Raw genomic sequence first — 25,492 nt, forward strand, 5'->3', positions numbered from 1 at the left:
ATTATTTCTGAGAAACAGTGTCTCGGTTGGGACAAACCGGAAACTAAAGTCACGTGGCAGCATTGTTTAAATACTAGTCGGGTCTCAAGTACGAGAGGTGGAAGACGTTGAATGATGTTGAATAATTTGATGACAATTCGCCAGGCTGTAGTAAGGTAACATTACGGGATGATAACTGTCATATATTGGATTATTTACTTTAATGCCTTTCTCCAACTTCTCTATGTCTAGAAGAATGTATAAAATCCTCTTTGTTTCCACAACGACCTTAAGTAAGGTCATTGGGTATAGATACATTTTTTTATTTCACAATATTTCTGATTGCAATACATTAAACTTCCATAAATTCCATCTATTGTCATTAACTTGAGCACTTTGAAATCACGCTATAAAGTTTAGCTCCTAAACAACACTGGTCGAGTAAACTTGTAATCAAAAGCATTCTTGTTATGACGCACCTTTTTCTTTTTTACGTATATAGAGAACCCCATACTTCAATTTCTAATGTGTCCTGTTTTTAAAGACAGTTGGATATGATCTGAAGATGTAGCTGCTATTCCTAGCAAGTCGTACATTGTAAAGTTGTATTTTCCTTAGATATGTTACTAATTTTTCTGTCTGCAGATCACCACAAATAATAACGTCGCACTTGCAAATAATGGCTTAAGATCAGTATCCGTCTCTACATATTACTTTTAGTGGAGTACAGAGATAGGATACAAACTTTACAACCAATTCAGTTCTAAGTTTATCACCTCTTAGCTGGATTTGTCTTTTATCTTTTTGAAACTGATAAATAACGGCATAACTACATTTGGTAAAATTCATGTAGATCAACAAAATGCTACATAAACCCTTAAAATACTTTTTGTTACTATGTACATAACAAATTAATTTAGCTGGACTTGGATAACCACGTTACACAGTGGTCAGTTTGATGCCACCAACATTAGTCTTAGGAGAATTTTTTTTTATGCAAGTCAGAGAAACGGCGACTTCGGTCAAACTTAAGCGTTTGACCCGATGATAAAAACAAAAAAAAAATAGTGTAATAGGTGTAAAACAACTTCCTCTAAACGAATATGATTTTTAAAAATGCGCGCTCGCGAAAGGGTGGGGTTGGGGAGAGGCCTCGGAAAATTCCCATGAATTTCCGAAAGCGTCTGAGGGTGTGACTCCGGCACAAAAACAAAAAAAAATAGTGTAATATGTGTAAACAACTTGCTCTAAACGAATATGACCAAAAAAATGCGCACTCGCGAAAGGGGGGTGGGGGAGAGGACTTGTAAAATTCACATCGTGAATGTTCCGGGCCGGAAAAAAAAAAATAGTGCAATTGGTGTAAAACTACTTGTTCTAAACGATTATCAAGAACACTCACACACACAAAGTGAAATGGTTGGTTCAAGGCAAGTGTGCATTGAACTGAATTTAAATAAGCAAGAAAGATATTATCAAAGAAAAGGCCAAATATTTTTTTGCTATTTCTTTCTTTACCCATAATTTTAGATAACATTTTGCAGAAATACATTTTCGAGAGAGTGTGGATTGTATTAGATTGAAAATTCAAAGAAGCTTGAAATGAATAAGTGAAAATGCAGAGGTCATAGAAGTTAGTGGTAATGAAGTGTGTGGAGAGATAACAAGCGATAAATTCATCTAAAAAAAAAAAGCATGTTAGAGTTTTTGCATGTATGTGTGAAACGAAGTAAAAGTATAATATTAAAACAAAAATATCTTTTTCGTATCTCTTAAAATCACTGGATATAATCATCGTTTAATGTCTGCTTTCCATGCTAGCATGGGTTAGATGATTTGACTGAGGACTGGCAAACCAGATGGCTGCACCGGGCTCCAATCTTGATCTGGCAGAGTTTCTACAACTGGATGCCCTTCCTAATGCCAACCACTCCGAGAGTGTAGTGGGTGCTTTTATGTGCCACTGACACGAAGGCCAGTCAGGTACTAGCAATGGCCACGCTCAAATGGTGTTTTTTTACGTGCCACCTGCACAGGAGCCATTCCAGTGGCACTACCAACGACGTCACTCGAATGTTATTTTCATGTGCCACTGGCACAAGTACCAGTAAGGCGATGCTGGTAACGATCACGCTCAAATGGTACTTTTTACATGCCACCAGCATGGAAGCCAGTTAGCCGCTCTGGCAACGATCACGCTCGGATGGTGCTCTTAGCGCTCCACTAGCACAGATGCCAGTCATTGAATTTGATTTCACTTGCCTCAACAGGTCTTCGCAAACAGAGTTTAGTGTCCAATGAAGGAAAGGTATGCATAAGTTGGCTGGTTACACCCCTGGCATAGGCCATGAGGTTATGGTCTCATTAGAGTCAACCTACCTAAAACCAAAATTCTAAGTAGGAAGGCAGGCAAACCACAAATCCCTTCAGGTAGATGGTCCTGCTCAATCTGTAGAAAAGGCGTAGGTAGAAACTCTATAAGATGTACCCAGTGTAAGCAATGGACGCATAAGAGGTGCAGCAATATCAAAGGAAGGCTAACTGAGAAGATAGTTTTTGTATGTGGCAGATGCTCAGGAGCAATAAACACTGAAAATGTGCAGAGAACAACTTCTGCCACATTCAAGGGAGAAAACTAGAAGTAGTTGATAGCTTCCATTACCTTGATGACCAGGTCAGTAGCGGGGGAGGGTGTGCTGAAAGTGTATCTGCTAGAATAAGAATAGCCTGGGCAAAATGAGTTTTGTAACTGTCACAATATACTCTTCTAGGACTGAAATTTTTGTAGGGAGGGGGCCAGTTGATTAGATACTTAATTTATTGACCCCGAAAGGACAAGTCGACCTTGGCAGAATTTGAACTCAGAACGTAAAGACAGATGGTCATAATATGCAAACATTTCTCACGGCACCAGTACACTGTTTACAGATGCTTACATTTTTTATGTTTTCCGTGAATTTTTCACGGGTCCAGCTAGTATATATAATTATGACAGATTGTTATACCATTCAATGTTTAGGTAAACTTTGTCACCCACTCTCTCTCTCCCCACACAAAAATTAAACTCATTTCAGTATCAAAAATTGCACAGGGAAAACGCTTTAGTGTTTTTCAAATCTATTCTGCAATCTGGGATTATTATATATATTATATCCAGTGATTTTAAGAGAATCGAAAAAGATATTTTTGTTTTAATATTATATCTACATGGTAAATAGATGTATTAGAAATAGGAGCTGAATCCCTTAAAAATTAAAGGTGTTTGATCAACTTGCGAGAAATAGCAGAAAAATATTCCTCAAGGCTCAACAATAACAAGATATCAACATTCCTACTGTCTAATGGATGTAGTGATGGTTTAAGTATAGTACATTGATGTTATGGTGATGGGTGGTAGTTGACATTGTGTTAGTCTGTTGGGGGTTGTTCTATAATTGTCACCACCAGATAGGAGTCATGGTAGTGATGTAGACACTTTGTTGTTAAGCCCTGCATTACTCCGCCAGCTGTGATTTGAAGATATTGCTCTACTGTATTTAGTAAGTCAGTCAAAACCTTTCATTTTAAAAAGATTTGGCTATTTCTAACACATCTAGTTACCATATAGAGGTTTCCCCTCATTGGCTCCTTATCACAGTAGGATGTGGTTGCTATTTCTATAAGTTTTGCTATTTTATTTACATTTGATGGATATTTGTCCTCATCTTGTTTGTTGTTAACATGTTTTGGCTGATATACTCTCCAGCGTTCATCAGGTGTCTTGGGGAAATTTCTAAACTGGGTTCTCATTCCTAAGATGTTTTTCAATGTTGTTGTTGTTATTCAGGTCACTGCCTGGAATGGATCTTGAAATCTTGGGGTTAAGAGTGCGAGCTACTAACCCCAAGATTCCGAGTTCGATTCCAGGAAGTGACCAGAATAATAACAACATTTAAAAATACCTTAGGAATGAGAACCCAGATTCAAAATTTCCCCAAGGCACCTGATGAAGGCTTGAGGGTATATCAGCCAAAACGTTGTGTTAACAACGAACAAGATGAGGACAGATATCCATCAAATGTAAATAATGTACATAATTCCTCATCTCTTAAATATAGAACTGAAGTTTTGCTGTTATGTAAAGGTCTACCTCATTGGCACATGTGCACTGTGTATACATGCATAAGGCAGTAAGGATATAATTTAAAGGTTCAAAACAGTTGAATCTGGTGTGTCAAACCAAAAAAGTCATGTACAGGATGTGCCAAAAAAACTTATACATCTTATAATAATTCTGCTTGTCATTGCATTACAATGGTAATGCTTTCATGCGATTAGAGTAAAGCATCTATGATGAGAGGTAGTGGGAATGTAATTGTAACACTTTCATGTGATTAGTTGAAGGGAGAGAGAAAAAGAGGATAAGGCAAAGAGTGGGGTAGAAAGAGGTAGAGAGAAGCATCCATGATGTGAGATAGGGAGAACGTAATATTATGTGGTTAAAAGAGTTAGTGGAAAGTTAAAAATATAATTTTAGCAGAGGGGTGATGTTCTGATTGTCTTGGTTAAAGAAAGGCAGAGAGAGGGGGAGAGGTGGTGATGATTGGATAGTGAAAAGTGTTGTTTTTTTAATTGAACTAAGTTTTTTATATCACCTATCACTTTATGCATGCACATAAGTTCAATTCTGTGAAATATTCATGTTTATTTATGTTGCAGATATTTGCAATATGGGATTTGTTTTTTTTTTTGCTGTTTATGAGAAAATGGAAAAGTAAGAGTGAATATATATTTTATGAGTGATCATCATCATCATCATCATCAACGTCCGCTTTCCATGCTAGCATGGGTTGGACGGTTCAACTGGGGTCTGGGGAGCCCGAAGGCTGCACCAGGCCAGTCAGATCTGGCAGTGTTTCTACAGCTGGATGCCCTTCCTAACGCCAACCACTCCGAGAGTGTAGTGGGTGATTTTATGTGCCACTGACACAGGTGCCAGACGAGGCTGGCGAACGGCCACGCTCGGATGGTGTTTTTATGTGCCACCGACACAGGTGCCAGACGAGGCTGGCGAACGGCCACGCTCGGATGGTGTTTTTATGTGCCACCGACACAGGTGCCAGACGAGGCTGGCAGACGGCCACGCTCGGATGGTGTTTTTATGTGCCACCGACACAGGTGCCAGACGAGGCTGGCAGACGGCCACGCTCGGATGGTGTTTTTATGTGCCACCGACACAGGTGCCAGACGAGGCTGGCAGACGGCCATGCTGTCTGGCACCTGTGTCGCTGGCACATAAAAACACCATCCGAGCGTGGCCGTCTGCCAGCCTCGTCCATCTTATTCCAATTTCTTTCACTTTTCATTGAGTAGCAAATGAGCGACTATCTTTCCATACAGACACAACACAGACTACGCTTTCAGGTTTTCTGGATAAAGTTTTCAGAAATAACCCAATAGCATTACCATTAATTCTGTGAATTATTCACAGGCCCCTCTAGTACATGATTATTAAATCAGCATTCATTAAAATACATTTCATTTTCAAAATTTAATAGAATCTGCTGAAAGAATTGAATTTATGAACACATGTTTTCAAACTAATGATCATTCTGGTCCAGATGCTGCTGATAACATGTAACAGTGAAATCACAAACATGAAGAAACATTTCATTTGGTATTTATGTGCATTTTTGTTTAATGGCTGCTGTCAATTCATCAACTATTGCTGGATTTGTACTGTAAACTATCTTTTAAATATAAAGAAGTCTTATATTGTGAGGCCTGGTGAACATAGTATTTTATTGAACTTCCTTGTCCTAGCCACCTGTTTGGCAACATCTCGTCAAAGTTGACCCTTCCATCACTATGATAATGTAGGGGTGTCTCATCTTGCTGCAAGTAAAACTCCACATTGTCAAAAATATGGTTTAATTAATCCTTTTGATAAGTTGTACCATACTGTAATTCCTAGGATCATCATCGATAATATTTTGAATCCATTTTTAGCTTTCAGTTGTCATTTGCTGGACATTTAAAATTTTGACTACAACAATGCTTGGAAGTCTTATTTTGCATTCATTTTTGAAGCAAAAACAGAAAATGATCAATTTTAGAAAACTCATATTAAACTTGTTAACCAGACATGTTATTAACTTCACATTCGTTCACATAATGGTGCATGCCATAAAGTCTTGCACTTCTGACATATGCAGTTCCTCTAGTCACTGTAAATCATTTACCTTCTCTGTAAGCTCTCAACTGCTTTAAAACACCTCACTTCTATAGCAGTCTGGGAATGGTCATGAATATTGCTCCCTGTTCCCTGTCAGCTAAGAGATGTTTATATCAATATATTGCAATATGTGTTGTTTGTTAACCAAATTTCCCTGCTTTCTACGTATAATTCTATCAATACTTCTACCTTATGATTGTTTTGCCTTTGCACTAATCATGTTATCCTACAGAAGTGTGTCTGTGATTGTCAGGCTTTGGTAATCCTTTTGGCCCTATTAGCTTTTTAATTTTTTTTTTCTCACTTGGTGTCAACAATTATTGTAATGTCATTAAACAGTTTACATTTATTCTGCCTTTCAGTAGATCTCCCAGTTATAATATATTCCAGAAAAGAACTAAAGCCATGAATTTGTCTTTATAGTTAGGGAGCTTGCTTCCTAGCTACATGGTTTCGGGTTCAGTCCCACTGCGTGGCACTTTGGGTAGGTGTCTTCCACTATAGCCCCGAGCTGACCGGAGCTTTGTGATTGAATTCGGTAGGTGGAAGTTACTGCCGTGTGTGTATATGTGCGTGTAGGTGCTTGTGCCTCTCCCAAAGAGAGAGAGAGGGAATTTCATGTTATAAAGCATAAGATAAGGATTTAGATCCTTAGATTTACATAAATGGAAAATCTGTAGAATTTTTCCTTAGATATGCATGAACACTTTGTTTTATGTATATGTAAAGCTATTGCAGATAATTTATTACTAGTGGAAGCATAGTTCATAATTACTCAGTGCAAATATTGATTTGTTTATTAAAATATTAAAAGTAATTATTGAAATTAAACTGGAATATCTTTATAGGTCATGCATCCTTGCAGAGAGATTGGTCAAACCCACTACCTGTGGATTTGTTTCTGCTCAGATTCGCTGTAAACACACATTACCTGATCTCCCATATGACTACAATGCTTTAGAGCCATATATCAGTGCTGATATTATGAAACTCCACCACCAAAAACATCATGCTACGTATATCAACAATCTCAATATTGCAGAAGAGAAACTGGCTAATGCAGTAGCCAAAGGTAAGAAAGTGTTAGTTCTCTTGTATTTTCAACATCTTGTCTTGTTTAGTGACATTTGTTTCTATAGCAGAAGGACTGTTTATTTGACTTGATAGTAGTATGGTGGCAGAAATTCACCTGTTCCATTAAAAATAATGGTTGGGCTGCTTGAAATCTCTGGCAGAGTAGACTATGGGGTAGTCACTATAAGGGCAGAGAAATGTGCAAGAGAGTGTTTGACTAGATTATGAAAGTTACAGAAAGAGTTAGAAATTAACCTAGTTGAGATGCAGTTTGATTATGTGTCAGAAGTACTACTAATGTCATCTTCCTTGTGAGACTAAATGAGATGTTCCTCGTCATTTGTTGACTTAGAGGAGACCATTGACAGGGTTCTGTATTCAGTGATCTGCTGATTAATGAGAAAGCTGAAGGTAGACAAATGGCTTTTATGTAGGTGACCAAATTAGTGGTAGGGTTGGATGATCTAAAAGGATTGTAGCCAGAGTAAGAATAGGTTAGGAAAAGTTCAAGAGACTATTATATCTGTTGATAAAAAAGCCATCTCCCTCAGATTGATGGACCATTTGTGTTAGAAGTCTAATAATCTCTCTCTATATAAACAGCAGTTTGTGTGTCTGTCAGGTTGTACCCTCACCCTGACCACGGCTTTCAACCAATTCTGATGAAACTTGACACACACATAGCCCAATGTCATAATTCAAAACTAACGCAGCGAAAATTTTGAAAAATTCCCCCAGTTCTGAAAAAAATTGATAAATTCGACATGGGTCGAGAATCAGAAACACAAACCACAGACTATCTAGGGGACGCAACTCGACCTTTTTAACTCTCAACTCCATCAATATCCAGCTACTTGAAGCTATTCCTGGTGATGTCCACGTCTACAAATCTATTGATAGGACAGCAGACCCCGCCGAGCTTGCCGATTATCCTGTTGAATTCCTGAATTCACTTGAACCGCCAGGCCTGCCGCCACACATCCTGAAGTTAAAAGTCGGTGCGCCCATTATGCTCATCAGGAATTTGGTTCCACCTAAACAATACAACAGCACACGTCTGGTTGTGAAACATTTGCCACCACATTTAATAACGGCCACAATACTTACCGGTTGTGGGAAGGAAGAGGACGTCTTCATTCCACGCATGCACCTTCAACCGTCGGGCGCTGACCTACCAATCCACTTCAGGCGTTCTGTTTCCTGTTAAACTCTGCTTCGCAATGTTCATCAATAAATCCCAAGGCCAAATGCTACAAGTCGCTGAGTTACAGTTGGGCGAACAGTGCTTCGCCCACGGTCAACTCTATGTGGGCTGTTCACACGTTGGGAGGCGCAATGATGTTTTCGCCCAAAGGGACAGCTAGGAACATCGTATACACAGAAGTATTCGAGTGAAGAGAAAGCATTGCAACCTACACATGCGCCTTCATTCCCTAGAGGGAAAGGACTAGATTGGGATTAGTCGTTGCCTACTAGGGGCTCTTACATACCCGGGCAACGCCGGGCTATGCTGCTAGTGTATGATAATGAGATGTTAACCTTGGATTCAGAGGATTTGCAAAGAAATGAAGTGTTCGTGCTGGATGTTTAAAATTAGTGTGCATCAACAGAAAGAAAAACTGAACACGAGAAGAATGAAGTGTAGTGTGCAAGTGAGAAGGCAGCACTGAAACATATAATGGGATACATCTGCAAAAGGACAGTTGTATAAGGTGTAGAATGCTCAAAGTGAATGGAGCTGAAAGGAGACTAGGGAAGTCTTAGAGTGAAGTGGCAATCTGAAGATGCTGAATCTCACAAATGTGATGACAAAAGACTAAGTTAGTTAGTAACTACATATTTCAGTTATACTTCCTCTCTACAATCGTTATCACCTACCTCCACCTTCTTTTACATGACCTATATATAAGAGATTATATCAGATCTGATTGATTCTAACATCACCCTTATTTTCCTGAGCCACCCATTACTGATAGCCACCACTGTCCAACTCCAATTTTCCCCTCTCTACTATCATACATTTGCTCCCTTCACCTAGCCATCCTTCCTGGTTCATTTTGTTTTCACTTTCATTTACCTACCTTTGACTCATTCATCAACATTATCATCATTTGATGTCCACTTTCCATGATGGCGTGGGCTAGATGGTTTGACAGGAGCTGGCCAGACAGATGACTGCACCAGACTTCTGAGTCTGTTTTGGCATGGTTTTTATGGTTGGATGTTCTTCCTAACACCAGCCACCCCATAGAGTGGACTGAGTGCTTTTTATGTGACACCAGCCCAGACGAGGTCAGCTTTGGCATAATTTTTACAGCTGGATGTCTGTCCAAATGTCAACCACTTTACAGTGTAGAGTGGATGCTTCTTACATGGCACTAGCACTGGCAGAGTCACCAATTAACTTGCAAGACAAAGTTGCTTTGAGAGGGGAGGGGACATAGGAGGAGGTGATCTTGTGCCAGATGAAGAAAGGTTAGTGTGACAGAAACAGGTGTCTTGCTGTAGATGAGGTACATGGTTACCCAGCCAGAGAGAGAGATCAAGAATAAGGACAAAAAAGGCATGCTGTTGTAGAGGAGATACATGGTTACCCAGCCAGAGGAAAGAGAGAGAGTAAAAGATAACAAGAGTGCAGGAGAGAGATGGTAGTGAAATACCAGGGCATACTCACAAGGAATGGGGATCAGAATATAAATGGGATGGTAGAGTAAAGAAAGAGGGAGATGGATGATGGCAAGTGCCAGGGTATACCCTCAAAGTACTGAGGTTATAATATATTGCCAAAGAAGCATGTGTAGGGAGTAGAGACTTCACATGGATGCATAGTGTTGGGGTAAGGAATGCAGTGACTGGTGAAAACCGGGGTATATAGAGGGGGTGGAGGACTACAGGATAATGATGATACAGTGAGCAGGACAGGATTGGGAAGCAAGAGATAAGCATAGTACATGAAAGACGAAATGTGAGGAAGAGAAGAGATACAGCTTGGTGTGTTGGGGTAGGGTGTATGAAGAGTTTTATTACGTGTGGATGGAACACAGTTCTTATAGAGCTCAGTTTCACTGATGTGGGCATGTCTTCTCAAGAACCTGATATTGCCAGGCATCTCAGTCCATTGTCATTTCCTCTGTGAGGCCCAACATCCTGAGATCACCTTCTTACACTTAACGATTTAGAAAAGAAAGATGCATGAAAGTGCTACTATGAAAAATTACTAAATAAATATTGAAGCGAGGTTACTCTGGGTAGATTTAAGGCCATAGCTTTAACTAAAATACAATCAACAATAATTTGTTGTGCTATTGCCCAGAATTACCTTGCTTTGGTATTTCCATCAGAGGAAGGCTTAAAGAGCCAGAAACACTGCTTCCGGGAATCTGATAGAAGGCAACACTGGGCAGATATGGTGTTTTTACCCCTTTTACTTTAATGTTAAATGGTGCTAAAGTAGACTTGACCACCCCTGATAGGCACAATGAACTGAACATCAAAACTGGAGGCCAAGAGGCATAATAATTGATATATATATAATCATCATCATTGTTTAATGTCCGTTTTCCATGCTAGCATGTGTTGGACGGTTCAACTGGGGTCTAGGAAACCAGGAGGCTGCACCAGGCTCCAGTCTGATTTGGCAGTATTTCTACAGCTGGATGCCCTTCCTAATGCCAACCACTCCATGAGTGTAATATATATATATATATTTCGTTTTGGGATTTGGTTTGCAATATTCTTTATATGAGTTCATGTGTTGAAGCAAATTCTGTTGTGTCTGGGGAAAGTAATTTTCTTTTTGTGCCTTATAATGTAACACACTCACCGGTGAAATTTCCACTTATTTCTTATTTTTATTTTCATTGCGCCTGGCAACCTTTTCAATAGTCTTGAATATTGAAAAGGTTGCAAGGGCGCAATGAAAATTTTAGGAAAATAAAAATAAGAAATAAGTGGAAATTTCACCGGTGAGTGTGTTACATTATAAGGCACAAAAAAAAATTACTTTCCCCAGACACAACAGAATATATATACATATATATATATACACATTGTCAGTAGTTCATATCAGAATCACTCTCTAAAGCATCAGAGCAGTATTATATTTTTTTAGAAAGTTAAAATTTCAGGCCAGTCATAGTGTGACTGCTAGTTTTGAACCTTAAATTGGTTAGCAGTATAAGCAACTCAGACTCAAATGGCTGAAGGTGCATAACCTCTCAGAAAAGTTATGTGCCTTCAGCCATTTGAGTCTGACGAGTAGCCTGTACTGCTAAGCACTTTATAGATGTTAAACCAATGATCATTCTATGATTGGCTATAAGTTTTAATTTTCTAAAATTAGGTTAGTTGAAACATTGTTTGTGACATATTTCAACTTCTAAAGGCAAATTCACTGAAGTTAAGTGGGGATAAAATTCTCTTAATCATGTTCCTTTGTCTTCTCTTTTGTTAGGTGCAACATCATGAAATCTGTCTTCACCTCTTCTCAAGTCTTTCTCACTCTCTTTCAACAGATTCCATTGACTTTGAGCACATGGTATTTATTTATGCAGCTGTTTTCCTCCATACACATTACATGCTTGTATAGCACAGTCTTCCCTCTTGCTCATTGCATCCAATACCTCTTATGTTTATTTGTTCTTTCAGCTCATTTACTCCAATATTCATACACATTAACATGGCACATCCAGTAAAGCATACTTGTTTCATTTCTTTCTCAACTTAAGAAATCCACTATATTCAAAGCCCACATTTCCCAAGCTGGCAACATCAGACTCTGTACCCAAACATAATATAATCTATCCTGTAATCAGAAATAATAGCTTCCTATACTTTTCTCAATCCATTCTTACACTGGCTTGTATGCTTTCAGAATGCCTACCTCCAATGTTGAATCAGTTCACATAGCTACATCCAGTGATTCATGACTATACTTGTATGGACATGTAACTGGAATGAGTTCTTGGTGAAAAAGAAGATATGAGGAAGAAGTAGAAATAGTACAATACAAATAAAATGAAAATGTGTAAATGGGAAACCTGTCCAACCATTACCATCAAGGAAAAACAGTTGTTAAAGCATTGATGCAGATGATGACACATGTGTTCACTTATGCACACACCTGTATATATTTTATAACTTGTTTTGATTGTTGGACTGCAGCCACATTAACCCCAGTACTTATTTTTAAGCCTGGTACTTATTCTTCTGGTCCCTTTTACTGAACTGCTATATTATGTGTACGTAAATGAACAAACACTGGTTGTCAAATGGCGGTGGGGGACAAACACAACTATAGGGAAATAATGGGGAAGATGATGAACAGTGGCAGGTATATCAGATATATGAGGGTGGCTATAGTGAGTGCGGCAACAAAGGTAGTGGTGGGACATTTGATGATATGAGAGGATGTTGAGAATGATAGCAGATAAGTGAGGTGTTAAAAATGAAGTATGATGAAGTTAAAGATGAAGGTGAATTTAAGATGTAGCTCAGAGGGAGGGAGAGATAACTGAAGGCACAAACATGGAGGTGATTGGTGGAAACTAATATGAAGAGGAATGATAATGAAAATGAGGAATGGAGTTTAAATGGTTCCAGCAGGAGGTGATAACAGGTAATGCAAAAGTGGGGAGTAAATGCATGCTGGTGCTACTCTCAAATGATTATAGCAGTGAAAAGTTTCTTCATTAAGAGAGTGATGGAGGAATTGGATGTTTTAGGAAGAAAATATGTTGGGGAATGCTTGACATGGGTTGATTGGGTGCAGGGCCCAACATATACAGGCATAAGCATAATGCTTTTAGAACCTCACTTTCACTGACAGATATTTTTTTTAGCATAATTACTAGTTATCTTGGTCCTTCATCATCCTCCATGAGGCACATCTTGAGATTTGCCCTCACTACTTCAACTCATGTCTTCCTGTGTCTCCCTCTTCCACAAGTTCCATCTGCTTTAAACAATTAGCACTTCTTTATACATCTGTTCTCATCTTGTTCACATCATATGACCAAACCATCACAGTCTTCTCTCTTGTATGCTACATCTGATTCCTCTTATGCCTAATTTTTCTCTAAACACATTTGCACTTTGTCATATATGCCCACTGATGTTGTACATCCAACCAAGCATACTAGCTTCATATATCCTCTGCATTCATGGCTCACATCTCACTACCATGTGGTATTTCTGTTCATTCACAATAAATCTGTAGCTGAATACATCTGTTAACTGTTGAATCTTGTTTACTGAATGATAAAATAGTCCAGTAATCTTATTTCATTTGAAATTAAAGTGTTCATTTACTATTGAGAGAAAGACACAGATGGTAATCCCGGCATGGAAAGCGAATGGTGATGGTAACCTTTTTTATTCTTAAGTTATGCTTTTATTTGTTTTTCCGTTTTATTAATGATTAAAAGATATATGTAGTTTTCTCTACTCATTCCTCTTTAGATGCATTCTCTTCTGTTTCTTCTAAAGATGGAATTGCTCTACACTCTGAGATGAACTATGTTTGGTCTCAGAGATTATCTGTTTGCTCATATATATTGTATATTCTCCTTCCCCTCTCTCTGCAATTAAATCTATATGTTGTCTTTATATTACAGAGGATACATCAACTATCATTAGTCTTCAACCTGCTCTGAAGTTCAATGGTGGAGGCCATCTCAACCATAGCATATTTTGGGAAATACTGAGTCCACATGGAGGAGGAGAACCTGAAGGTGATTTGCTGGCAGCCATTGTAAGAGATTTTGGATCTTTTGAGAAAATGAAGAATGACTTAGTTGCTTCCAGTGTGGCAGTGCAAGGTTCTGGATGGGGATGGTTAGGCTATGATGCAGTATCTAAACAGCTAAAAATAGCAACTTGTGCTAATCAAGATCCACTGAAAGCAACCACAGGTTTGTCAATTTCATTATTTTCTGATTTTCGACTCTAGAAGTTGAAACTTTCTCTTAAATATTTGATTTTTTTTTTTAATTTATAAATTTACATTTCTTACATTCCTCATCATCAAGTTTCAGTTTATTCAGCAGAGAAAACTATTATTATCAACATTTTATTCAGTTAAAAAAAGTATTATTATTACCATCAATATTCTTATATTTAATATATTTTTTGTTTCTAAATTTAAGAATAGGAAACTTCTTGATGGTGAAAAAAAGAGAGAGTGTTAAGATTAGTGCTGTATGGTAAGAAGTTCCTCCAGTATTCTTTGGACCCATCGGTCTTATTATAGTCAATTTCATCTGTTAGTATTTTCTTTGTTCTTATCTGGTTCCAGATATTTTGGCCACTTTATACTTAGGAAGATAACATCTAAAAGACATTCTTTCACAGTTGGCAATAATGTGGTTGATGTCTTCAGTTTTAATTTTGCACAGCTCACATTTGTTGTTTTCTACCATTTATGCTGCAAGCATTTGGTAGGGATCTCTTGTTCTTCAATAACCTTTAAAGTGACTCTTTTTGAGGACAGATCTGCATGAGTTCTTATTTCATGCATTTCCTCAAGTTCATTAGCTATCCTAATTATATGGTATACATACATATAAGCATTTGGCTTGATATCACATGAGAGTTGTGAGTGAGTGTCACCATTATTATGCAAGCAGTCTTGTTCATTTCTCGTAAACATGTCAGGTCATGAGAAAACATTACCTTAGTTGGTGACAGGAAGGATATCTGACTATAAAAAAATCTTCCTCAAAACATTCCATCCAACCTATGAGCATGAAAAAGTGGACTTAGGTATAAAAATTCAGAATCCCTCTGTGATCAATAAGGCTATAAGGCTGCTCACAACAAACACATTTAAATTCATCTAGATGTCAATATCATCTGAGGAAAATCTACTTTAAAATGCTCAATTATAGAAATTTCCTAGGAATATAGACGGTGTTTGGGCTAAATTTGACATGAAAGGAAGAGAAAATACAATATTTAATCCAAAAATAAAAGTATTTTGAAAAGAATCAAAAAATATCAACTAGATTATGGCTGGGAGATAACAGTTTACTCAAAGTAGCTGCCCTCAGCTTCCACCACAACCTTAAGATGGCTTCAAGAATCAGCTGCATGCATTTTGCAGTATGTCCCTGGAAAGATCTGCAAATACCCCCTTGATCTTGGCCATCAGCTCAGCCTTGGTATTGCAGGCCGAGTAGTTAGTGTCTTTCTCAACTGTGCCCCATGGGATTACAATCAGACGTATTAGGATGCCAGAAATTCAGACTGATGAAGTCATAGAAATTCTCAAACCACCACTTCTGACTCTTTCCAAAGGTGAGGTAAGGAGCCAAATCCTGCTTCCACAGACATTGCCTCTCTAGCCAGAGTTTGACCAGTTTTCAGCAGTTTCACATAGCCATCTGAATTAAGCCTAAGGCCCTGTTCAAGGACGAGGGGCAGCATGACATCATCCTCACTAAGACACACTCAAAGATCATCACAGTATGGAGGAACTTGGTTTTCATGGCAGATGGGACATTGCATAGATTGTAGGCAACCCACCTCTTGTTCTGGGTGTTGTACAACTGATTTGGCAGAAGTTCTCTTCATCTGAGAAGATCCAGACTATCCCTGGTTCAATGGGATGCCTCAGCTTGTTCATGAGCTTCTTTTCCTTCATCAAGTAGTTCTCTTTGGTTTTGGTTATCAGAATTTGTCCCCCATCAGTGTTCACAGAGCATTGATCAACAGTCATAATTTCAGCATTTTGATACCCAATGCAAATCATCATGATACTGGTAATTTTTATGAAATATTCAGATGGCTTCCAATCTGCCATGTCAGCTAACTTTCTCAGGGTTGGTACACTGAAAGGTAGGTCTGGTAAGATTGTTGAGATGCTTGAATGGAGACGTGTAGATTTGTGCTGCATCTAAGAAGTAAGGTGGAGAGGAGGTTCTGCTAGGTTCCTTACAGGCAAAGAACAAAGTATAAGATTTTCTGGGCAGGGAACAGACAGAGTCAGGGCATGGGTATACTTCTTGCGGAGAAATAGGTTGATAAGGCAATTGAGGTAGTCAGAATCTGTGGTAGACTACATCATGGATTAGAAACCATTATCTTGGCCTATGCTCCTCAGACGGAGCTACCTGATGGACAGAATGACTGATTTTATGACACCCTCTTGCAGACTACCTTGTCAACGAATGACAGGGACCTTCTCTTTGTGGCTGGTGACTCCTATGGGCATGTCAGACAATATACAGGGAGCTTCCATGGCATACATGAAGGCAATGGTTTTGGTTCCTGCAGTGAGGAGGGAACAAGGCTGCTGGAGTTCTGTGATACAAATGATCTTATGGTTTGTAACACTAACTTAAGGAAATGTACCAGTCACCTATTCACCTACCGATCTGATAGACACACTAGTCAAATTGACTACATCCTTCATCAACATTATGTACTTGCTCTGATGTGTTGCCCCCTTCAGGATAACTAGTGACAGCCTCTGTATCAGCTCACAGTTTCATCAATCATTTTTATGTTGTGCAAATTCATGTGCTTCTCAAACCTTTTCAGACCTTACAATTTCCATAAACATGAAATCCCTTAACCTGAGGTAGATATAACACAGGGTTTGCCTGTATTAGCATTTGAATATCAAAAGTACAAAACAACTACAAAATGTTAAAAAGTTTACAAAAATTGTTTTTTGTTTTAGTAATATTTCTTTTTTTTTCATCAGTTTGATGTATTCTGCTTATTTTCCTATCATTCTCCACCTGATTGTTATGTTTGGATGCAAAAGGGCAGTAAACTGCTAGGCAATGGAGATGCCAAGGACCATCACAAGGTTATTTATAACAACATCCGAGGTGTCACCAAGTTTGCCATCAGATGCTTAGTTTGTCATAGTCCATTGAGACATCTTGGGTCGGATCTATGAGGAGACTTGTGTTGTGCTCAAGCTAGCTAGCTGATATTCATAGGGTCCTCAAAATATTTCATGAGAATATTAATGTGATCAAACCTCTTTTACTTTTAACTGGCCAACACATATTTGCTGTACTGCCTTCTCATTGACATCATTCAATTCAACTACTGCTCTGTTCTATTGGTATTTTCTTCTTCATTTTGGGTTTCTCATTGGTATTTTTGAATAATTTTGAAAGATAGGATACATCTCCATCATATACAAGTGCCTCTACCTCCTCCCAATATCCACCGTATTTTATTTTGTGGGGAGTAAATATAAGTTTTGAAGCTAAATTTCTTCATAGGGGAATTAGAATCTAAACAGAGAGTATAGTTTTACATTTGAATGAAAGCAAAACGTAACTTATTTTAATTCCAAATTCAGCTGCAATATTTTTAAGCTTTCATCTTCTTGTTCTATACTTTTCTTGGTTTAATTAATATTATAATGCCTGCACCTGTAGTTTTCGTGCTAGTATTGTGTATACACACACAAACATACACCACTCTATAATACAATATGATGTACACCATAATTAGTCTCAGTGTGGTATTTTTTTTTTTTTTACCAAAAATGCTCAGCAAAATTCATAAACTTATGAATTATTTGGAGGTGTGATATATTTGTTTCCATATTATTCAATGTACTGTCTTTAGGATTAGAAATGCATTTCTTCCATCAGCAAAATCACTGATGTCACTATATATCAATTAAATTTACATCTAAACTATTACATTTTTATTATTGAAATTATTTTATTTGTGTTTTTTGTCTCTTCCTTTTTACAAATATCAGGTTTGGTACCGCTGTTTGGCATCGATGTGTGGGAACATGCCTATTATCTGCAATACAAGAATGTACGTCCAGATTATGTGAAAGCTATTTTCAACATCGCTAACTGGAAGAAAATTGCTGCACTGTTCAAAGCTGCTACTGAGTCAGCTTAACTCAAGAAGTGATTCAACAAATTCTTTAAAATATTATAAAATCCAAAGGTGGGAATATTTCCTACAAATGTTTGTAATGCAATAGACACACACACACACAATATGTATTACATAGTGATAATTGAAAGTATGTTAGAAGTGAAAGTAAGTTTCAGTTATTATGGTTTATAGTGTTGATAGAAGTAAAGTGAGAGGAATCAATAAGGATGTTAGTTGTTTGATTCACTAACTTTACTAACCAATTCTTTGTTTTGTTTTCTTACATATCTCTTGTAAATCAAACTTTCTTATATAGCAGTCTTTTGTTTTATGACACCTTCTAGTGTGTCAATTTTTTTTTTTTTTTTTTTCAGTTACTCTCTCTGGTGTAACTATATTTCTTGTCATAGTTCTCTCTGTTGTGTATTCCCTAACTATATATCTCTATGATAATATAGCTGACATATCTGCATTTCTAAGATCATGGAACTGTTGACTTAATTTTCTGTCTGTACTTTATATTTCACTGTCTTCTGGTGTCATAGTGTTAACTCATTATTGTACATGAGGCTAAATGGACACCTAACTGTTCTTTAGGACAATAGCAGAGGAGACAAAAATCATTGAAACCCAATATTTTGAAAAAAGATAAGAATGTTATGTGGATGGGAATACAGAGGATAAGGTTAATCTCTTCAATAGAATATAGAAGTATAATTTACTTTTATTCCAATGGTAATCTTTATGAATCTTAGTGCATGTGTTAATATTATTATAGTCAAAAGTTTTTTTTTCGAGTTTTCCGAGGTGTTTAAAATGAGTTTGTTAATTCTCTTCCTTGCTTTTTAAATTGTCATTTTGTGTGACTCAAAGTTGCATCAAAAATAGGCCATTTGGGGTTGTTCCTATAGTAAGGACTTTTAATTTTTGAGGGGGTCTTTTTTAAATCCTTGGGGGTTATGAGATAGAATGATTTTATGTTAAAGAGCTTCATAGACACTACTGCAACATTTTAACACAGCTTCCCAGAGTAGGGGCGAAGTTTGCTTCTAAAACTTGATGGTATTCACAAAACATATTAAACACTGATTTAAGTCATTTGCTTACACCACTAGATCAATGCTATCTTTAAATTTCAATAAAGTTTTGACTCAGCAATACTTGATATCTTTTACATCAGGAGTTTGCCTGATTTATTGCTTAAAGAAAAATGACAATGACAATGACAATTTATTCTCTCATCATCACAAAATCTTTATTATTTTCTATATTTTTTCTTATTTAAAAAGAAAAATTAAATTTGCCAGTATCTCCATGGCTTCAGAATTTTCTCTGAGTATTGTTTGTTTTAAAGTATGTTATTTATTATATCTTTTAAGTCAATACACTTGTTCTGAGTACACACCTTATCACCAAGCTCCTTCATCACTCTATTTTACCACAGCCCACAACACAACATAGTTGCCAATGCTGACAACCTTGCACAGAAATATTGCCCCACATTATTTAGTGGAAGAATGCAAAATCTGTATTTACAAGATGCCTGAAAGAAGTTACCACTTGAGACACCTTTACAAATATTTTATTGTAACCTTAGAGAAATTTCCTTTCTGTCTTACTGCAAACATTCTCCGTTAGCTTAGTCAACTATAAAATTCAGTCGTGAAAATGTTCCCTAATAATCCATACACATTACTCATTCAGTAGACTCCTAAAATGCTGACATGAAAATCTGTGTAATCCTCCCATCTTCTAATGAAACTGTTATGTCTGCTTGTGTTTAACCAAAACATTTAATTTTAGCATATCTACCTATAGATATCCCACAAACTAATGGATCCATCTTGGGATCCAGCAGCAAGAAGGTCATTGTCTGAAAATGCAACACACTTAACACTCAATTTATGGTAACTTAAAACTGCAAGAGGTTTCCCTTTTTTAGTCCCCAAAATTCTTATGTTTGAATCCCATCCTGCAACTGCAAGTATTCTTTCGTCATTTCTTAATTTCATATGATTAATGCCTGAATTGGTGAGCTGAACAGCCGGCAACTTAGTGAAACCATTATCTTGACAAACAGACCACTGAGTTAGTTTGTCATTTACAGATCCTGACCAACCATGGCCAGATTCACTACAACAAACACACGTTACCATTTCTTCATACAAAGAAATACAGTCAATAATTTTTCTTTCTCTGATATCCCACAAAGCAATACATCCATTCTCATAACCAATAAGGAGTCCTGATTGGTTATGTTTCATTTTAGCAATGTCCATGCACATACCATATTTATTTCCTTCAAAATGGTCAGATGGTTTCAGGAATGCCACATTTTGTTGATTAACAGAGTCAATGATATTAACTTGAGATTCTTCTTGAGAGGGTACAGCAATCAAGGGAGAGTTGGTAGAATCTCCTGGAATAACACACCCTTGACAGAACCCAATGGAACATTTTGCTACTTCATCTGTAAAAGAAAACAAATTGTAAGTTGAAGACCGGTTAATTAATTTCTAAATATTCTAGTTTAATTAAAAAATGCACACTGTAATTTGAGAAACTTGGAGTAGATGAATGTCTTGTAAGGGCCAGGCAAGCCATGTACAGATACAGTTAGCAATGTGTTCAAGAAATTTAGAGTATAGGGACTTAGTCCTCAGTCCCTCTTGGCTAGTATAATTCTGAAAGCCATCACAGAGGAGTTAGAATCAGTACTTATAATTTGGGGGAGATCAGGAACAAGAGAAGAAATTCAAGGAAGAAGCAAAACTTAAAACTAAGAGACCTTTTAGGAAGCAGGATATAAGACAAGACTTTTAGTAGAAATTCTATACATTGTGCTCAGTGTAAACTATGAACAAAAGAAAAAAGTGGTAGGATCATGGGCAAGCTGACAAAGATCTCATAAGTGGCAGTTGTAAGATTACACTTGAAATAAATGCTTTTAAATACCTAGAGATCAACTTAGAAGTAATAAATAGCTTTTATACGTGATTTTATTGGTGGAGGTGGATATTCTGAAAGAAATGAAGCAAGCATATTCCATTAAATGTAATGTTTATGAGCATAAACGACAGAACCAAGAGAACAGTTGGATATAAGATGTTGCATGCAAGAGAGATGACTACACTGCTACATCTGTGTAATGTGCATGATAGGTGACAGCTTTATAAAGAAGTGCCAAGCACTCCAAGTTAACCTCTGTGAAAGAGGAAGGCATAGGGTAAAATGATGAAGACTGATCTCAAGAAGTTGAACCTCAAAAGACCACAAGTGGTGATATGCAATGTTGGAGAAAACTCACCCACCCACATTAGTATGTTTAGACATGCTAAAATAGTGGTGATAAGGGAAGTTTAGACTCGTCCATATTCAAACACTCCAATCATCAATCTTCGTCTCTACCCATCTCTCTCCTATCACACTACTTGTGTAACAAGGGATGTTATCAGACATGCATATTCAACTTTCCTTTATAACTAATATTGACATCCATCATTTTCTCATTACTTTTATCACTGTTGACCTACCTCATTTTCTCATTTCTATACACTCTCCCAGGTACTCTTTCTTCCCCAATACACTACTCATGCTGCTTTTGTCTAACCAGCTTTGTTACTCCCTCATCTATCATTCTGTTTTTACATCATATACTTGCTTTTTTATCACCCTCTCACACCAGCTCTTCCACTCTCTCTTCACATTGCCTCAAACATATGGAGACAATACAGAGTAAAGCAACTTCTCTAGTGCTGGTACCATCATAAAATGTACCCAGTAAAATCAGTAATGTGATTGGTGTTAGAAAGGACACCCTACCACAGAAACCATAACAAAAATGGAATGTATAAGTGAGATATGGCCCCCAACCCCCTGGAACATGATAATTGGTAAGCAAGCATAAAATGAGGAGAAGACAAATTTTTTTTTCTATTGTTTAACTTTATATTTGCATTTCTGACATTAGTCCAACAGACACAGTTCTGTAGTACTGGACACTAGAATAAACTTTTGAAAAGAGGTTTAAATGATAAAAATATTTTTAGCCAAGATTGAGTAAATAGCACAAATTAAAACTAATGTCCTGATAATCATTGGTGGAACACTTTAACTTACAATTAATTCTCTTCAAATGTATCCTGATAATCTTTGAATACTAATGTTTTAATCCTGTTCCACTTTCAATGGTAGATATTTGATTTCTAACTTTCCTGCAATACCACAATATGAAAACAGAGGGGTTTAGTTAATTGAATCAACTGCAGTATTTGATTTACTTATTCAACCTATTAACAATATATAGAGGTAATATTAGCAATTTATACCAGCTTTACTGAATAAACCCCCAAACCCCAGTTTATCAAACTTGGAAATATACCACTATTTTTTCTTCCCTAAATCTTAAACAGAACAGCATACAAGTGAATACAAAGATATTATCAGGGCCAACACAATAATGCTAAAAGTATATTTCACTTCTTAACTACTTACTTATTTTCTGCCAACCATTTCCAGCATCCCAAAAGATAAGATGTCCATCTCGACCAGTGGTTACTACATGTCCTGAACATTTAAGTTGGTCAATCCAAAGAAGACCTCGAACCTCATGAGCCTTCTTTTCTTGCTGTGTCACACGTTTTAAGTTCATATCCCAGAGACTGATGTCTCCATTCTGAGTTCCAGCAGACAGGAAGGTACCAGATGGAAATGTTAGAAACTTTAGACATGTTATTGGACTTTTGTCAGAATTTCGGAGGATAAATACAGGATCTGGTGAGGCTTGGGTCATATGTGAAATATCTGGAAAATATTTTTGTATCATCATGAGAAAAAGAAAGATGCTTATTTCTTTATAATGGAATATAAAGCATGTGTAACAGTGGAATGTGTGATGTGTGACTGAAGAACATTGTTATACACTATGATGTATAACAGAGATTTCATGCATTATTCTGAAGTTTACAGAGCAATCAAATGAAAGAATTTGAATTTTTACTTTTAATGTACAAATAATTTCATAACAGGACATAAAGAGCTTGATATTTATATAGTGTTTAAACTATTTTCAAATGACACTTTTAAAAATGTTAGTTGTTATTTACTTAAATAACATGTATGGAGACTTCAGCAACTGCCTTTATTTTTCATATGTATACATATACATATGTATATATATATATATATATAAACACACACACACATATATAAATACATATATATATATATATTTGCATGAGGGCTTAGATTGTGGCCAGTTCTATGGTAAAGAGTAAAAGCAGTCAAATTTTCTCTGAAAATATGTACCTGAAAAGTTTACAAATCTCTTCATTGTCTTGGTCAAGTTCAGTGCTTAAATGTTTTTCAGCTGTTCAAGAGATACTATACTATAGTTGTACTTTAAATAGAAGAATAGTTACTTTCAAACTAATTTCACATAGGGAGAGCATAATTTTTAATTAGATACCATACATAATTATAAAGTGTACAGGGCAACTGAAAAAGAGCCCATCTTTTATAGGTAAAGTTCCCTGCTCCCAACTATCTGCTTTCACTTTCTTTTGAGATATATGTGATTTGACACCCTGACAAACTGCCATTCATACATACGAGGGGTGTTCAATAAGTAATGCCCCTGACCCACTTGCAGTTGTTTGATCTAGCTGAAATTTTGCATGTGCACTTATTTATACCTCTATAGATTAAGTGGCAAATTACAGCTCTGAACTAATTGTGGTTTCTGATTTACAGGTGTTTGAACTGAGTCAAGTGTGAAATGGAGCCTGTTGAGTGTCGAGCAGTGATCTGGTTTTTGTATTTGAAAGGACGCACACCACGGGAGACTTTTGATGAAATGAAAGTAACTTATGGTGATGATGCCCCATCATATGACCTTGTAAAACGCTGGCATTGTGAATTCAAACATAGTCGGAACTCTGTGGAAACAGCTCCCAGATCTGGTCGCCCCCTTCTGCCGTTGAGACGTCTGTCCGTCAAGTTGAGGCTGCCGTTTTGGAAGGTCAACGCATAACTATTCACCAAATAGCCCATAAGGTCAAGATTAGTACCGGGTCTGTGGAAACTATCATTCATGACCATTTGCATATGCAAAAGGTGTCTGCCAGATGGATTTCCAGGTTGCTCACACCTTTCCAGAAGCAAGAACGCGTTGAGTGCTCGAGGATGAATTTGGAGATGTGCCAAAAAGATGAGCCAAAATTTTTCAAAAGACTGATCACACAGGATAAAACCTGGGTCCATCACTATGATCCAGAGACCAAAGCCCAGTCAATGCAGTGAAAGCACCGTGACTCACCTCCTCCAAAGAAGGCAAGGGTGCAGCCCTCTGCTGACAAGGTTATGCTCACAGTCTTCTGGGACCAGGACGGAGTAGTGATGACAGATTTCCTGGCAAAGGGTACCACAATTACAGGAGCCTATTATGCTTCACTTTTGAGGAAATTAAGAGAAGCTATTAAAATCAAGAGGCGGGGCAAGATCAGCAAAGGCATCCTCCTCCTGCAGGACAACGCTCCGGTCCACAACTCGTGTGTCGCCAGATCAGAAGCACAGGCGTGCAGCTATGAACTCCTCCCCTTGCACCCTCTGATTTTCACCTCTTCCCAGCCATGAAGTTGATTTTGAAAGGAAAGCGTTTCCCAGATGATGCAGCCTTGATTTCTGAAGTCACGTCGTGGTTGGTGGACCAAGCTGGGGTCTTCTACAAAAACAGTCTCCAGAGCTGTATCAAACGATGGAAGAAATGCATAACTCTGGGTAGTTCCTATGTAGGAAAAGACTAATAACTGTGCCAAGTGTCGTTGCTCTACTGCTATGGGAAGTGGGTCAGGGGCATTACTTATTGAACGCCCCTTGTATATGAGTGTAATGTATATATTTATTTCTCGTTACATGCTTACATATTGTGTGGTTAAGAAGCTTGCTTCCCAACCATGTCTCTGAAAGTATAATAGCCAAAGTACAAGCAGACTGGAGAAAGTTCAGAGAACTATTACTTCTGTCGGTCATGAAAAGTTTCCCTCCCAGTGGGAAAAATCAGTCTGTATGATGCTTATCTATGAATTGCAATGCTACATGGAAGTGAGACAAGGGCCCTGAATGCAGAGAGTCTACAAAGACTAGAAAGAAACGAAGCAAGCATGCTTGACTGGATGTGCAATGACAGAGTACAATGAGTTAAGATAAAAACTGGGCATAAGAGGGATCAGATGTGTGCAGAAAAGAGGGCTGTGTTGGTTTTGACATGTGATGTGTAAGGAAGTCTGCTTTCTGTTAACCTTCCTGTGATTCCACTGTTTCTCAAGTATGCACCACATACATTATATGAAATTTCCACCTACA

The 25,492-nt window shown here is 37.5% G+C and overlaps 2 protein-coding genes across 6 annotated transcripts in view; one reads left to right on the forward strand and one right to left on the reverse strand.

The window, feature by feature from the left end:
- Nucleotides 1-19,304, forward strand: LOC115221991 (superoxide dismutase [Mn], mitochondrial). Its single transcript, XM_029792098.2, has 4 exons — nt 1-155; nt 7,042-7,265; nt 13,882-14,178; nt 18,000-19,304. The coding sequence occupies exons 1-4, from the start codon at nt 112-114 to the stop codon at nt 18,149-18,151; spliced, it is 717 nt and encodes a 238-aa protein (XP_029647958.1). The 5' UTR covers nt 1-111; the 3' UTR covers nt 18,152-19,304.
- Nucleotides 18,503-25,492, reverse strand: part of LOC115221990 (guanine nucleotide-binding protein subunit beta-like protein 1) — a 15,810-nt gene continuing 8,820 nt past the window's right edge. For 3 of the 5 annotated variants that reach the window (XM_029792096.2, XM_029792097.2, XM_036511489.1), the window contains exons 2-3: nt 22,625-22,933; nt 18,503-20,600 (exon numbers count right to left, since the gene is read on the reverse strand). In XM_029792096.2, the coding sequence (XP_029647956.1) occupies nt 19,939-20,600; nt 22,625-22,922 (960 nt within the window). In that variant the 5' untranslated portion in view covers nt 22,923-22,933 and the 3' untranslated portion in view covers nt 18,503-19,938. Of the gene's footprint in view, nt 20,601-22,624; nt 22,934-23,437; nt 23,478-24,114; nt 24,117-25,492 lie in introns of those variants that run through there. The other 2 variants (XM_036511490.1, XM_029792095.2) reach the window with 2 other exon arrangements.

Source organism: Octopus sinensis, linkage group LG19, assembly GCF_006345805.1.
Source record: "Octopus sinensis linkage group LG19, ASM634580v1, whole genome shotgun sequence".
Taxonomy (NCBI): Eukaryota; Metazoa; Mollusca; class Cephalopoda; order Octopoda; family Octopodidae; genus Octopus; species Octopus sinensis.

Bases quoted from the DNA above. Each gene is read 5' to 3' on its own strand.
- LOC115221991 (XM_029792098.2), top strand. From the start codon at position 112: ATGATGTTGAATAATTTGATGACAATTCGCCAGGCTGTAGTAAG. The intron at 156-7,041 runs GTAACATTACGG...ATATCTTTATAG, and splicing joins ATTCGCCAGGCTGTAGTAAG to GTCATGCATCCTTGCAGAGA. The intron at 14,179-17,999 runs GTTTGTCAATTT...TACAAATATCAG, and splicing joins TCCACTGAAAGCAACCACAG to GTTTGGTACCGCTGTTTGGC.